This window comes from Artibeus jamaicensis, unplaced genomic scaffold (genome assembly GCF_021234435.1).
Source record: "Artibeus jamaicensis isolate MK-2021 breed Jamaican fruit bat unplaced genomic scaffold, CSHL_Jam_final contig_851, whole genome shotgun sequence".
NCBI classification, from domain to species: domain Eukaryota; kingdom Metazoa; phylum Chordata; class Mammalia; order Chiroptera; family Phyllostomidae; genus Artibeus; species Artibeus jamaicensis.
Window position 1 is genome coordinate 7921750 of NW_026521986.1, and position 13987 is coordinate 7935736.

The following is a 13987-nucleotide window of genomic DNA, read 5'->3' on the forward strand; positions in this document are numbered from 1 at the left end:
ACAGGTTAACAGGAGAAAAACAGATTATTTATTTTGTGCCTATGGGAGCCCAATAAAAATATGAGACTCAACAGCAAGTCAGACAGTTGAGGCTTATATGCCATTCTGAGACAAGGAAAGAAATGGGGGCCTGAGGCTTCAAAGGGGAGGAGATAATTCACAATATGAAAAGCAGACATTTGCTTTGCCATACAGATAGATTCAGACAAAAGGTACTTCTGCTAATAGCTCTCTCTCTCTCTCTGAACCAGGCCCCCTATTCAAATTCTTGTAGTTTAAATAAAGGAGAGGTAAAAGTTTTTCTTGAGCCCGCTGGGTCTTGATTACCTTATCTCGAAATAATCCACATGCCAAAGTGGAACATGTTTGGTGGCATATTCTGCTCCCCTTCATCACTTTACTGTATGATCTGAAGCCAGTAGCAATCCCTGCTTTTCATCTCTAGAATAGATATAAATTTCTCTGCAAAATAATCACTTATCCATCTGAAGATTGTGAAATGGTGTCATGAATAACCTGAAAGTCCTATTAGTCAAAAATGTGCTGTTTAGCTTTGTTTTATATATATAATTAGATAGCATATTTTCCTCATATTTATCATAATCAACATTAAAATTCCCAGAACATCAACTCAAAAATATTGCTAGTACTGGGTTGAGGGTGGCTCAACTTATAAGTAAACATACTAGGAAATACATTAAGAATATTCATCAAGAATATTGATGTTCAAACTCATATTCCCTTGAGACATGGTGATAACCAGTTTTAGTCTTAGAAATGGTCTACATATTATACTATTCTCTTTAGGAATAAGGAACTTGCCAAGTCACCTATAAAGCAACATAAAGAGTTTTTTGATTTACAGTGGTAATTGTAATTCACTTCACTATCACTATAATCTGTCATAGTTCTAGCTTCCTTTGGAAGAGGTCAGTACTGAAAAACAAAATTATTTACATTTACCTAGGATTTAAGAAAATCAGAGGAATTTGAGACAGTAGTAATTTATACAACAGTGGCAAGACATTTAAGCATGATCCTCTGGAAGAGACTTGTACAATTGTTATTGCTTATGAATATTGTCTGTGCACCTTCAAAGGCTTATGTTGTACATAGATAATAGCATTGCCGCACTCTGTGATCACCACATGACTAAGAGCTTGAAGAATAATTAGCTATAGAGGTGTGAGTGTATGTGTGTGTGTGTAAGTTTATCTTTGGGTAGAGAGTTTTCAGTGTATGACTATTAAATGTTAACCCATTTAATTAATTATCTAAACCAGTGGGAAAAGAGTAAGTGAAGCCGAATTTCTTCTTTATAACTCTTTGATATCCATATTCCTTTCTTGTTTTGTAGATGACCTATTAAATGACCAATTTCTTAATTCAGAGACCAATTTTATATAATTTTTCCCCCAAAAAAGAACTTCTTTTATATATAATTTAATAAAGGGCAGCAGATGGAAGTGGGAATGGTTTCTTAGAGCCACAAACTTCTAGACATAAAAGGAAGCTTGGAAATTATCTTGTTCTGACAGTTTTTTTTAACTTTTTTCTCCCATGGACCCATTTGGAAATCTGGCAAAGCCTATACTCTTCTTTGCAGAAAAAAATTAAATATATAAAATAAAATGCACAGGATTACAAAAAACACTAAATTGAAATCATTATCAAAATATGTATAAAATAAATTATGATATAATACTGCTTTATAAATCCATTAAATAATAAAAACCTAACAAAATCATTAAACTGCTATAATTTGAAATCTTGATGAACATCCCAATATTTTAAGATGCTCATAATAACTTAAAACAATAGGTTCTGCTAATATGACACTGGCTTGTCACTTAAGCTCATAATGAAAGAAAATACTCAAATTTATTTAGGTTGATGAATATAAAAAAATGGAGGTTTTTTTCTTCATTCCAGTGAATGGACCCTTCTGACTTGTATCCACAGGTTCTTTCTAGGGGTCCATCAACCTCAACCCCTTTTCCAGGGGTTTCATTTGAAACCCCTGGAAATATCCTCATTTTTACAGTTGAGGAAACTAAGAATGATAGAAATGAGATAACTTGACTAAGATCATACAAAATGAAATTATATTAATCCTTGCAGGTTTTACTCAGCCTTTTTTGAAGCTTGAGTATAGAGGTTGGTAATTATATTGTTACTGATTCATGGCATGATCTGGAGCAGTCATTCTTCTTATTGTGGCTCAGATTCTACCAATATACAATACAGGTGACTTAAAATCCACATAAGGACAATAATAATTACAGATTTGTATTGCTCTTTTTTATTTGTAATAGTTTTCACTTTCACATACAGAACCCTACTTAATTTTTCCCCATTTTATGGATAAGGAAATTAAAACTTCAAGATGTTGATTGTTGTGTCTAAGGCCACATAGCGAAGAAAAGTAAAAACCAATATTAGAAACCATACCACTAAACACTCACATTATTGTGCTGCCTTTTATGTCAGAAATAAACCAGAATTTTGAGTTCTTCAGTTGCATATGTGTCGTGATACCATAAATCTCATTAAACACAAATGAGTTGTCATCAGGCTCAGATGAGCCAAATACTGGTGGTACCCTAATTTGTAGGTAAAGTGAATGAGTGGACTTACGGAAGAGAGCTTTTCTAGACCAATCATCCATGTTTGCTATAAGAAGTGGGAAAAGAAAAAAATAGAATTTAAGGGTCTGAGATTGTTGAGTTGCTGCCTAATGTTTAAATCAAACCTTCTGTTTGGGGTAGGCTAAAGAGGCAAAAAAATCTGGGGAAATGCCGAAGAGGCTCTTTTTTTCTGTCCTGTTATTTTTATGAATACATAGCATTCAACAAACTTTGTTCTTTCATAGACAGATTATTCTTAAATAACTGTAATAAGTCAGAAAAATTGAAGTGAAAGGGGCCATGATGCATCAAAAATCTTTATTCTCTCTCATTCTAGTGATCTGGCTGTATGAGTTATAGAATATCCTGTTCTCCTAGAAAATAAGGAATCTTCTTAACCCGAACTGAAACTTTTGGTATAGAATACCTTTATGTACTCCACATGTCACTGTTTAATATCCTTAAGTAATAATAATAGTACTGCATTTTCCAAACTTTTAAGATCATTCTGTAGGGTGCCCATATATTTCTTAGATCTAACCCATACCCTTCATATTTTATCTCTTAATAGAGCAGACCCGAATAAGTAAAATTATTTTTAAGCTTGCATAGGAATGGCTATGATCATCCTATAACTATAAAAATCATTTTTAATCTGCTGAGATTGAAAAACTATAATTACTACAAACATTCAAATTTAGCAAATATTTACTCTGTACAAAGCACTATGTTTGACTTAGTAGAAAGAGAATATACAGAGAATTCAAATCAAGTCCTTTCCCTCCAGAATCTACAGCATATTTTGGGACCTGCACCAATAATTGGAATATTAGTTCAGATAAGAGGCTTTAAGAGCTTAGGTAAACCTAAAACTAGGTTGTAGTGATAGTTATACAGCCATTTAAATATATTAAAAATCATAAAACTGTATACTTAATATTAGTGAATTTTATGGTAGGTTAATTGTATCTTAATAAGGCTGTTAAAAGAGTTTAGGGAAAGAAGAAATTATTTTTCTGATTAAGGAATTTGGGCAATATTATTTGCACCAGGTATAATTTAGGCTGGATTTTTTTTTAGACTGGACCTTAAAAAACAAGCAGTATTTGGATCAAAGAATAAGCAATAGGATATTCTAGAGAGAAGAAGCAGCTTGCTACAATCTTAAGAGTTCAAGAATACAAGGAATGTTATAGAGGAGGTAATTCAGACTTCACCCCATGCCTTAGATTATGTCTTGCCTTCCTACCAGTACATATGGCTATATGGCTATGGCATTTCCAAACAGTTTTGGTCGACCCCTATTGTAAAACATAACTGTACATTAATAAATTTCTTCCTTTGAATTAAAAATAAGTATTTGCTTCCATTTTGAGCTGATGAGGAAGTTACAAGAAGAGAGTGTGTGCTTACAGAGTTATTTCACAACTGTCAATGGCTCCCCTGATAACAGCTCCTGACATTTGTTTCCACCTTGATAGCTAAAACCACTGATACTTATTTCCTTTCAGCCCCATGGTCTTTATATTCCTGTCAGGAAACTGATATTAAGGAATGACCTAGAGCCTAAAATACAGACATGCTAAGAAGAAGGTGAAGATATTCTGGCCTGCTAAGAATAGGATGAGGGAGAGAAAATGGTGAGATACATAACTGATGTTTGAGCAATTAAAAAACTGTTAACTAAATTGCATGCCACACATGATTCAAAATTCATCTCATACAAAAAATAAAATAGATGAAGTTAACTACTATCCTCAGTTATAGAAAAGCACATTTGAATTTTTTCCTAAAGAGCTGATATGACCCCATTATTGACAGGAAGAAGAACAGCCCATCTTTGACTGACAGTAGAGAAAAGCACACAGGAAAGAAAGTAATGTTTCTAAATAGATAGTTTTTTGTTGTTTGCTTTTTAAAATGTAAAAAGGGTTAAAATTTAAGTTGAGTGTTTAAAAAAAACTGCTATAGAATTTCTCAGATTACATGAGTAAGCAGATTATAGAAGCTTAATTTCTAATTTTGAATGTGATTGCTGACCAGTAAAATTATGCTAAAAATATATAGGGCTTAATATTTCTCAAAGATGACTAATTTTGTTCTTGACTTTAACCCCATTTGACCAACTGCTCAGAATTTTTCACTGAGCCATATTCTTTTGATTAATTTATTCCAAGTGTTTATAGGGAAAAAGTACATACTAGCCTGGTGAGCAGCAAAATAGAGACAGTTTTTAAGAAACCTAAGTCATGTGAACCTGCAGTCAAATATCTTTATTTTAATATTTATACATATTTATATTGTTATGAACCTACTCTTAATGTGGATTTGCTTTTATTTGTTTTTCTCCTCCCTCACTTCTGTGAGATGCAGAAGGGAAAGGTGTTTGTTATTCACACATTGTACCCCACTAACTGGTGTTACACATCTGGCTTCCACTGGAGAGCCCCTGACATCGCAGGGAACGGTGATCAAAATTCCACACACTAGCTTCATGCTGGGGGCTCGTAGCTACTGCAGCATTGAAGAGGGTCTTTTCCTGGCTTCTTTAAATGAGCATGGTGATGGGATGGTTTAAGGGAAGAACACCTCTCAAATCGCATAACCACTGCTGCGCTTCTGTGTGTCCTGCTTTCTTCATAACAGCTTGGCACTACATTCTTTTCCCTGTACCTTAGTGGGCTTGTGTGTGTACAAGTGGGGTGGGGGTTCGGGTGGAGGCTTGTCTGAGGGTGGTTATACCTCATGCATGCATCTTTCAATGTTAGAGTGATGTGCCTTCCCATATGTGTCACAGATTATGGTCACAGATTAAATCTTCTGTGTTCCTGAGAGACTGGTCTCTCTCTCTCTTACTGGTGTGAGATTCATGCGTTTTGATGTTTACACCCTCAACTGTTCTTCATGTTGCATTAAACATAAGTTGAAATGTTCTCCCATAAGAGTTAGCTTTTCATGTTGGGCTGAAAAAGTTTTACTTCTGTGTAGCAATACATGTTATTATAACCTATGGCTTTCAATTGTACCTCCCATAATGAAGAGCTGACTTTAAACACTGTGCTATTCTTGTTATGACCTAAGCATAAGGTAAGTCAATTCTCTAACTGTATCTACAGATTGTGGTTGTTTGTTAAAATTTTCTTGGCTTTGTTTAAAGCATTTTCACTTTTCCCCTTACCATTTGTTATGTGCTCTCCCCCATTTTGTTTTCTATTTCATGACTTTAAGAATTGCTAATTGACAATGTGATCCTCAGCAAAATTACATTACACATATAAACACATGTTGAAATGAATTAAGTGAATTATTTGATGTCTGAAAGCAGTCTTGATTAGTAAATGAATATTTATGTTTTTAGTAAGTCTCCTGTATATTTAATTTCCTCCATTGACTTTAATATAATACACTGTTTCTACACATTGTTTTAGTTTTGATTCCAGTTGAAAAGAGACTTCATTGTCAACACCATAAAGTCAGGTGTATTCCAACAGAATAAAGTAATAAATAATCTAATACCATACCTTTCATTTTTTATGTTTGACAAATTGCTATTAGTCTTCAAAATCTTGGCTTTGTTTTGTTTTCTTTAATTTCCATTGAAAAGCCAGGGTAAGATAAAGAAAAATAAAACGATAAACCATTAAACTTAAGACAGATCCATGTTACCTTCTTTATAATTCATATGTGTAATAACAAGAACAATAGTTGCTTCTCAACTTTATTCTTTCAAGTAAATTTCATTTCATTGTGAGTTAGATAAAATCTTTATATTGGGATTGTATAAAGTGAAGTAAATACCTAAACATGACCAGTTTCATGATGTAAAAGAGAGGAGCATCTGCTACATGCATAAATATTTTTAAAATTATTTTCCTCAGTTTTTTTACATAGATACTTAAGATCAGTAAAGTTTATGTAATTATTTATTTTAAAAGTGTTTTTCCTCAACTCTGGGTCAAATACCCAGTGTAACATAGCTGAGAAAACATTGGTTTATACTGCTGTTGACAATTTGTGAACCTAAATAAATAACCCAGATTCAGGGAATTGAATTGTTTTTATTGTCCAAATTTCTCTTCCAAAACTGTTTGAAATATACAGCTCTAAACTGAGGTGCCACAAAGCAAAACTTAGTTTTAGTTATTAAATTTATGGTATGAATGAACTTTTTGTTAACTTTTTAAGCCATCTAAGGAAGGGAGATGGTGTTCTTTTATTGTTGTTTTGGTTTGGGTTTGTTTTTTGTTTTGTTTTGTTATTTTGGTAAAGCCAGGTAGTTCTTCACCACCATTTCCATTTAGACACTATACAAATCTGTTGAAACATTTGATGAGAAAAATTAAACTACTCATCTGAACTGTTCTGTTCATTATAAATCTCTTGTTTCTATCCATACACTAGCTCCACTCTAGATTGGAAGGGCTTAAAGATGAACTCTGGAGGAATAGAGGCTACGACTTAAGAGTAACTATTACTGATCAAAGGAGCTGCTTTCCATTCGCAAACATTGCTTTGCGTTATGGGTTTGGGCTCCTTCTGTTTCTACATCTTGTTGAAGACTTTCTTGACTTCCATTTGACTTCTTTGAACTCTGTTTTTGTCTTTAAACATTCTCCCCTTTCTTTTTCTTCTCTCTCCCAGATTATTCTCTCACTCTTTAGCTTTCTCTTGTGTTCTTTGAATCGCTTTTTAGAATGTAGTTTATCTCTGTATTAAGCTTGTCTATTAATTTTTCTATTAGCATTTGTTTATTTTCTTCTTTATGGCTGTAGTGGTATAGTTACACCTATTTTCATTTCATGGTATGCCAACTTGCTTGTTTATCTTGCAGCAAGTTCATTAGTGATTCTTACCTTCTTGGTATGAATTTTCAATAAGAAATAGCAGAACATTCTGCATTTACATATTGTACCTTCTATAAACCCATACTTTCTTTTCTATTTACTAGAGTTACTTCCTCAAGCCCCTCTCTTCTCTTTTTTTATCTCGCTCTTGTGTTTTCCTCCCTATATTGTTTTAAGTAGTCATTAATTTTTTTCCCATTTGGTCCAGAATTGTTCCTCAATAAAAATTCTGAATAAAAGAATATAAAAATACTGTTTTACATTAGCTTCTTTATTCTAGTATATTTAAAATTAATTAAACAATCTGGACCAAAAGAGAATAACTTTAACATCTGGATTTATTTTTCCTTTTTTTTTCTTTTCTTTTTCTTTTTTTTTTTTTTTGGTGTGTATGTGTTTTTTTTTTTTCTTGTGTGTATGTTTGTGATTATTTTTATTTTTTTAAGCATTAACAATTGCTTTTTTCAGGGACGGACAACCATAACCCACCCTAAGTTGCAACATTCCTTTCATAAGTTGTTTCATTACAATAGTAGATTGTGTTAAGCAATAGAAGTTAATTTGTTGTGTATATATCCATTTGGGGCAAGCTGCTGTGGAATGGGAAGAAGAGGTGTGGAGTTTAAATACAATTATCTCTAAAATTAATAAGTGGTTTTGCCATTCAGTGTGGCTCTTGAATTCATCAGTTTTGCAGCATTTGAAAGAATGTCCCACTTTGAACTAAAATATTTTAATCAAAGCCTAAGGATTTCTGATTGATAAACTATATACAGACATAAGAACTGAGAAATGTGTTCAGGTTCACTGATTTCCAACAGAAGCATCTTTTATAACCAATATTAATAAATAACAAATGTCATTAAAATCACACATAAATATTGCATCTGAAGATTTTTCTTTTTTTGTTTTATTAACATACATAACCAAAAAAGATAATAGAGTATTTGATTACAACTTCATTACTTGAATTGCATTATTCTAGTCGAGAGATATTCATAATGCCTTATGATTAAGTGTCTATTTTCACAACTGAATATCTGGTAACTTGAATTTTTTTCCATATACTAATTTCAAATACACATCAACAAAAAATTGCCTTTGGTTTTACCTCTGTCACACTTACAATATTATACACCCATTTTTTCTGTAAATTAGTTGTTTAAAGTGAAGAAATGATCATATAAAACATATGGAACAAATATAATAAATTTTTACTAACAAGTTGTGGTATCTGAGATATATAAAACCTTTGCTCCTAGACCTCAGGAGCTTGCCCAGTAGGACTGTGTGCATATCTGGCTACCTATGTTCTAAGCCCTAAATTACTGAGTTTATGCTTTCTCTGCAGGTGCAGTCCAGGTGCAGCAGCAAGGAAAACATCCTCAGAGCCAGTAAGTATGTCCTTATTTTAGATGGACTACTGAATTAGTGTTTTGGGTTCACTGGGAATGAGAACTAAAAAATCACATTTTGGTAGAAGAATGAAGAAGGTAGTAGGTAACATTTATATCAAGAATATGAATATTAGAGTTTTTACCTTCTAAAAGTATTGGTATCAATATATTAATGGATGTTTCCCTTATTCTGATTGTTTCTGCAAGCTGGCAGCAAAACTTTGATAGCACTCCTAGCTAGGGTGGTAGTGAACTCCTCTGTGATTCCAGGATGAGAACGCTCTTTCATTGCCCACTGCAAAAAGCTATTTAAAAACAGACTAACTGAAAACAATCATAATATAAATTCACTAAAGGGCTCTTAACTGAAAAATAAAAAGTCACTCCTGAGAGGATACATCATGATCATTTTGTGAATATGAATTCCTGAAAGTTCTTTACCTCACAGGCACATGTTTTAGAAATAGTGCCCTGAACTATGGATGAAGAAACCTTTATTTTATTTCCTTTATTTGATTACTAGTAATACTGACTTGGAAGTCCTTTAGCTTCTTATATTATTCATTTTTTCTTATTTTATAAAACGGAACCATAAATAGCTTTTCCTTACCTGTATCCTTGAAATTATGTGACACTGAATGTTGTCCCTTAAAAGGTTTGGGATCCTAAGAGAAAAGTGCTACATAAGTGCTAATTATGTTAATACTGTTCTCTTTCACTTAATATTAATGGTGTCATCCTTTCTTCTTTCTCATCTTTGTTAAGAGAAAAAGTACAGTTGGATCATACTGAAATGGGTCTATTTGATAGTTTCACCACTGGAAGTTTTAGTAAATGAGATGATTTATATTTCCAGTAGAATGTGTTTATTATTTAACAATCAAAATATAATCGGAGTACTTCAAATAGGTAAAAATTAATTTTTTATTTTATTGTCTTCAATGTAAATTTTTCCCATTTCTGTGTTGTGAAACTGTTACCTCACCTCGAAACCCTTGGATTGAGAGGCAAGCACATTGCAGTTGTTTGCTCAGGACCTTTATGTCAGAGTTATGTAAAAATAAACATGAACAGCTCTGTTTAACTTCTACACTTTAGTGAGTGTTCACATTTGGAAGGCATGAGAATCTGAAGAAGACTCTTCAATTATAAGAGATGTAAAGTCTTATAGTCCCATACTAAGGTTAAGAAACCTAAGAGTCAAGGGAATGATGATTGAATATTCACTAAAATAAAATAATAGGGATAAATGAACTTTAAAATGATGTTTTGTGATGATTACTGTACAGTTTCCATTTATGGTTGATCTTCAAATGATGATGAATAAACTGATGGTGATTAGGAACAAAAATAATTTCTTACAGAGAACAGACTTCTTGAACCTTTTTCACCTCTAATGGATCTTTGTGTTGTTAAGACTGTCTTTCATTTCAGTTAATGCTCTTACTGGCTTGGTTGCTATTAATCATTTTGGTAAGACATCACGAAGGTCCAGGTTTTTCTTAATCATGGTTTTCTAGGGTGCAGTTGTCATGTAGGTGGTCCATATAGCTATTTAGATCCATGAAGAGAGCCCATCTAACATCATAGCCTCATAGTTCTGTGACTTCTACAAGTTAAAATTCTTTCCTCTCAGCCCCACTTTATTACTTATACCCATAGCCATACCCAGAATTCCTTCATCTCCATAAGCTGTTCTAACTCTGAACTTCCTAACCTCAATATCTTATTGCTTAGTCTACTTTTATCTCTCTTTATTTCTTCCTCTGCCATGTATTACTATATTGCAGTCATGTAGACCCTATTAGCAGTTCACCATTCTCTCAGTACTGTGTCCTGCCTCTATTCCTTTGGACCCTTTCTCCTGCAACATAAAATATCCATTCCCCTTGTTTTCCTAGAAAATTCTTATCTGTTGAGACTGAGTTCATGTGATCTCTGTGATGCCTTCTCCAAGTTTCCCCAAGGAAACATGATGGATCCTTCTTGTATGTCCCTATTGTTCCTTCAAAACAATATGGGACTTGCATAAAAACAGATACATAGACCAATTGAACAGAATCAAGAGCATCTGTGATTAATTAATATTTGACACAAGAGCCAAGAATACTTAACAGAAAATAGATAGTCTCTTCCATAAATAATGCTGAGAAAATTGGATATTCACATGTAAAGAATGAAACTGGACACTCAATTCACACCACTCACAAAAATTAACTCAAAATAAATTAAAGACCTAACTGTAAGACCAGAAACCCTAAAACTCATAGAAAAAAACATAGGAAACAAGCTCCTTTACATGAGTTTGGTGATGATTTTTTTGGATATGACACCTAAAGACTAAGCAACAAAATCAAAATTAAGCAAATGGAGCTGAATCAAACTAAAAAGCTTCTGCACAGCAAAAGAAACTCAGTAAAGTGAAAAGACAGCACAGGGAATTGGAAAAATATTTGCAAACCATGTAACTGATAAGGGATTAATATCCAAAATATATACAACTCAAAAGCAAAAATAATAATAATAATCCAATTAAAAATGGGCGAAGACCTGAATAGACATTTTTTTAGAAAAAGATACATGAGTGGCTAACAGGTACATGAAAAGATGCTCAATATCACTAATTGTAAGGGAAATGCAAATCAAAAGTACAATGAGATATCTCCTTACACCTATTAGAATGGCTGTCATCAAAAAGACAAAAGAAAACTAGAGAAAAGTGAACCTTTGTGCACTGTTGGTGGGATTGGAAATTGGTACACCTACTATGGAAAACAGTATGGAGTTTCCTCAAAAAAGTTAATATTAGAAATATCAAATGCTACCAATTTTACTTCTGGGTACAAAGGAAACAAAATCACTGTCTCGAAAAGATGCCTGCACCCCTATGACCGTAGCAGCTTTGTTTGCTGTAGCCAAGACAGAGAAGGAACCTAGATGTTCATCAACAAATGAATAGCTGAAGAAGTTGTGATTTAAAAAAAAAAGAAGAAGAAGAAGGAAATCCTGCCTTTTGCAACAACATAGACCTTGAGGGCATAAGTGAAATAAGTCAGAGCAAGGTAAATCCTGCATGATCTCACTTACATGCGGAATTTTTAAAAATCATGGAAAAATAGATCATTTGCAGTTACCAGAGGTCCAGAGTATTGGGTGGAGAAATTGGATGAAGGTAGTCAACAGACACAAACTTCCAAAAATAAAATGAATGAGTACTGGAGGTATAATATACAACATGATGACTATAGTTACCGCTGCTGTGTGATATACTTGAAGGCTGTTAGGAGAGTAAGTAGATCCTAAAAGTTCTTAACAGAAGGAAAAAAAATATTTGTGTCAGTATAAGATAATAGTGTTAACTAAACTTACTGTGGTAATCATTTCACAGTATATGAAAGTCAAGTTATAATGCTGTACACCTTAAACTTGCGCAACAATGTATGTCAATATGTCTCAATAAAATTGGAGGAAATAAAACAACAAAATTAAGCTAAGAGAATAAATCCCTTCCTCAGTTGGTCCTCCAACTGAGGTCCTTTAGAACAAGATATAGGGTTATTAGTCAAATCACCCAATTTTCTGACTTCTTTATTTGCTTCCTGGATTTTTTAGTAATATCAATGATACCAGAGAAGTCTACAGGCAAATAAGAACATTCTTACTCAAAATCAGCACATATTATTCTATGAGAGGCCAATATTATAACTAAAGCAGCTGAGCCACTGTCATTGTAATTTCATGAAACTTCCTTGGTGGCATTATGTAGCTCATCCGCTACTCTCTGAATCATAGTATGTAGCACCTTCCCTACTTGCAGGGCCTCTTGTAAAGCTTAAAGTAAAGAGGCTGAAGAAAAGAAGAAAGAAATCCAGAATTTCCCTTCAGTTGTTAGGATTTTGAGTTTTAAATCAATGCCCACTTTTCTTACTTTTTAAGATCAAATTCAAGGAGTTCATCATCACCAAGCCCTTATTATATGAAATGTTAAAGGGACTTATCTAAGAAAAAGAAGTTAAAAAAACATGTACGTGAAAGGACAACAAACTCACAGTTATTAACAACCACACCTAAAACAAAAGCAAACTAAAAGGACAGCTAGATCAGGAGTGGAAAGATAGAAATGAAGATCTCAAGGAGGGTTAGCAACAGGGGAGTGGGAGGAGGAGAAGGGGGAGAAGGTACAGAAAATAAGTAGCATAGACAGTAGATAGAAAATAGATGGGGGGGCAAGAATAGTATGGGAAATATAGAATGTAAAGAACTTGAGACATGTGGTCATAAACTAAAGGGGGGTAATGGTGGGGACGGGGGGTAGAGTGGGGGGGAATGAAGGGGAGAATAGAACAACTGTAACAGCATAATCAATAAAAAATTAATTAAAAATTAAAAAAATAAAAATAAACTAACAATCTAGCCATCTGGTTTTTTGTTTGTTTGTTTTTCTTAAAAAAGAAACTGATCAGCTAAAATGTATTCTGGAAAAAGCTCTTAGCAGTATGTTTTCTACTGCCTTAGTTTTCTCATCTGTAAAATGAAAACAATACAAGAATATTTTGCATTTAGGGATAGAGGTTTAGATGGCTTCATTTGAATCTTAATGGGTTCAATCCTAGCAATTTTCCCACTTTTGTTGAAATTTTGCCCATAAAATGCAAAAGGTCTGGCAGCTTTTTGAAATCTTCAGTTTGGGGTTTATCTCCTTGAGAACTTCAATATCCAAATCAGATGTAATCATCACAAATACAGTATTCGGGGTTTTCTAGGAAGGAAATCATCAGAATACTTAATCTAACTAATTCCATTTATTCAGTATGTTCTTCCTGTCAAGTCAGCGCAAATAATATCACAAAGGAATAAAGACTGTTTCTATGTTAAACATTCAGGGTGGCAGTTATGAAGGACATGGAACATGTACCGGAGGATTATCAGTCATACCTACCAAAGAGTAGTTTTTTACTCCAAGAAAGAGACTGTGTTGCAGTGTGAGGTTTAAGGTTGATGTAGTATAAGGAGGGATCCAACTTAATTCTTTGACTTGTGGATATCTAGTTGTCCCAGTGCCATTTGTTGAAGAAATTATTGTTTTTCTTATTTAGTGGCCTTAGCATCCCTGTCAAAA

The 13987-nt window shown here is 33.4% G+C and overlaps 1 protein-coding gene across 4 annotated transcripts in view; it reads left to right on the plus strand.

Annotated features, from left to right (window-relative positions):
• Positions 1 to 13987, plus strand: part of GPHN (gephyrin) — a 447008-nt gene that overhangs the window by 314496 nt on the left and 118525 nt on the right. For all 4 annotated transcript variants that reach the window (XM_053673316.1, XM_053673315.1, XM_053673317.1 and 1 more), the window contains one exon: positions 8823 to 8865. In XM_053673316.1, the coding sequence (XP_053529291.1) occupies positions 8823 to 8865 (43 nt within the window). The remainder of the gene's footprint in view (positions 1 to 8822; positions 8866 to 13987) is intronic.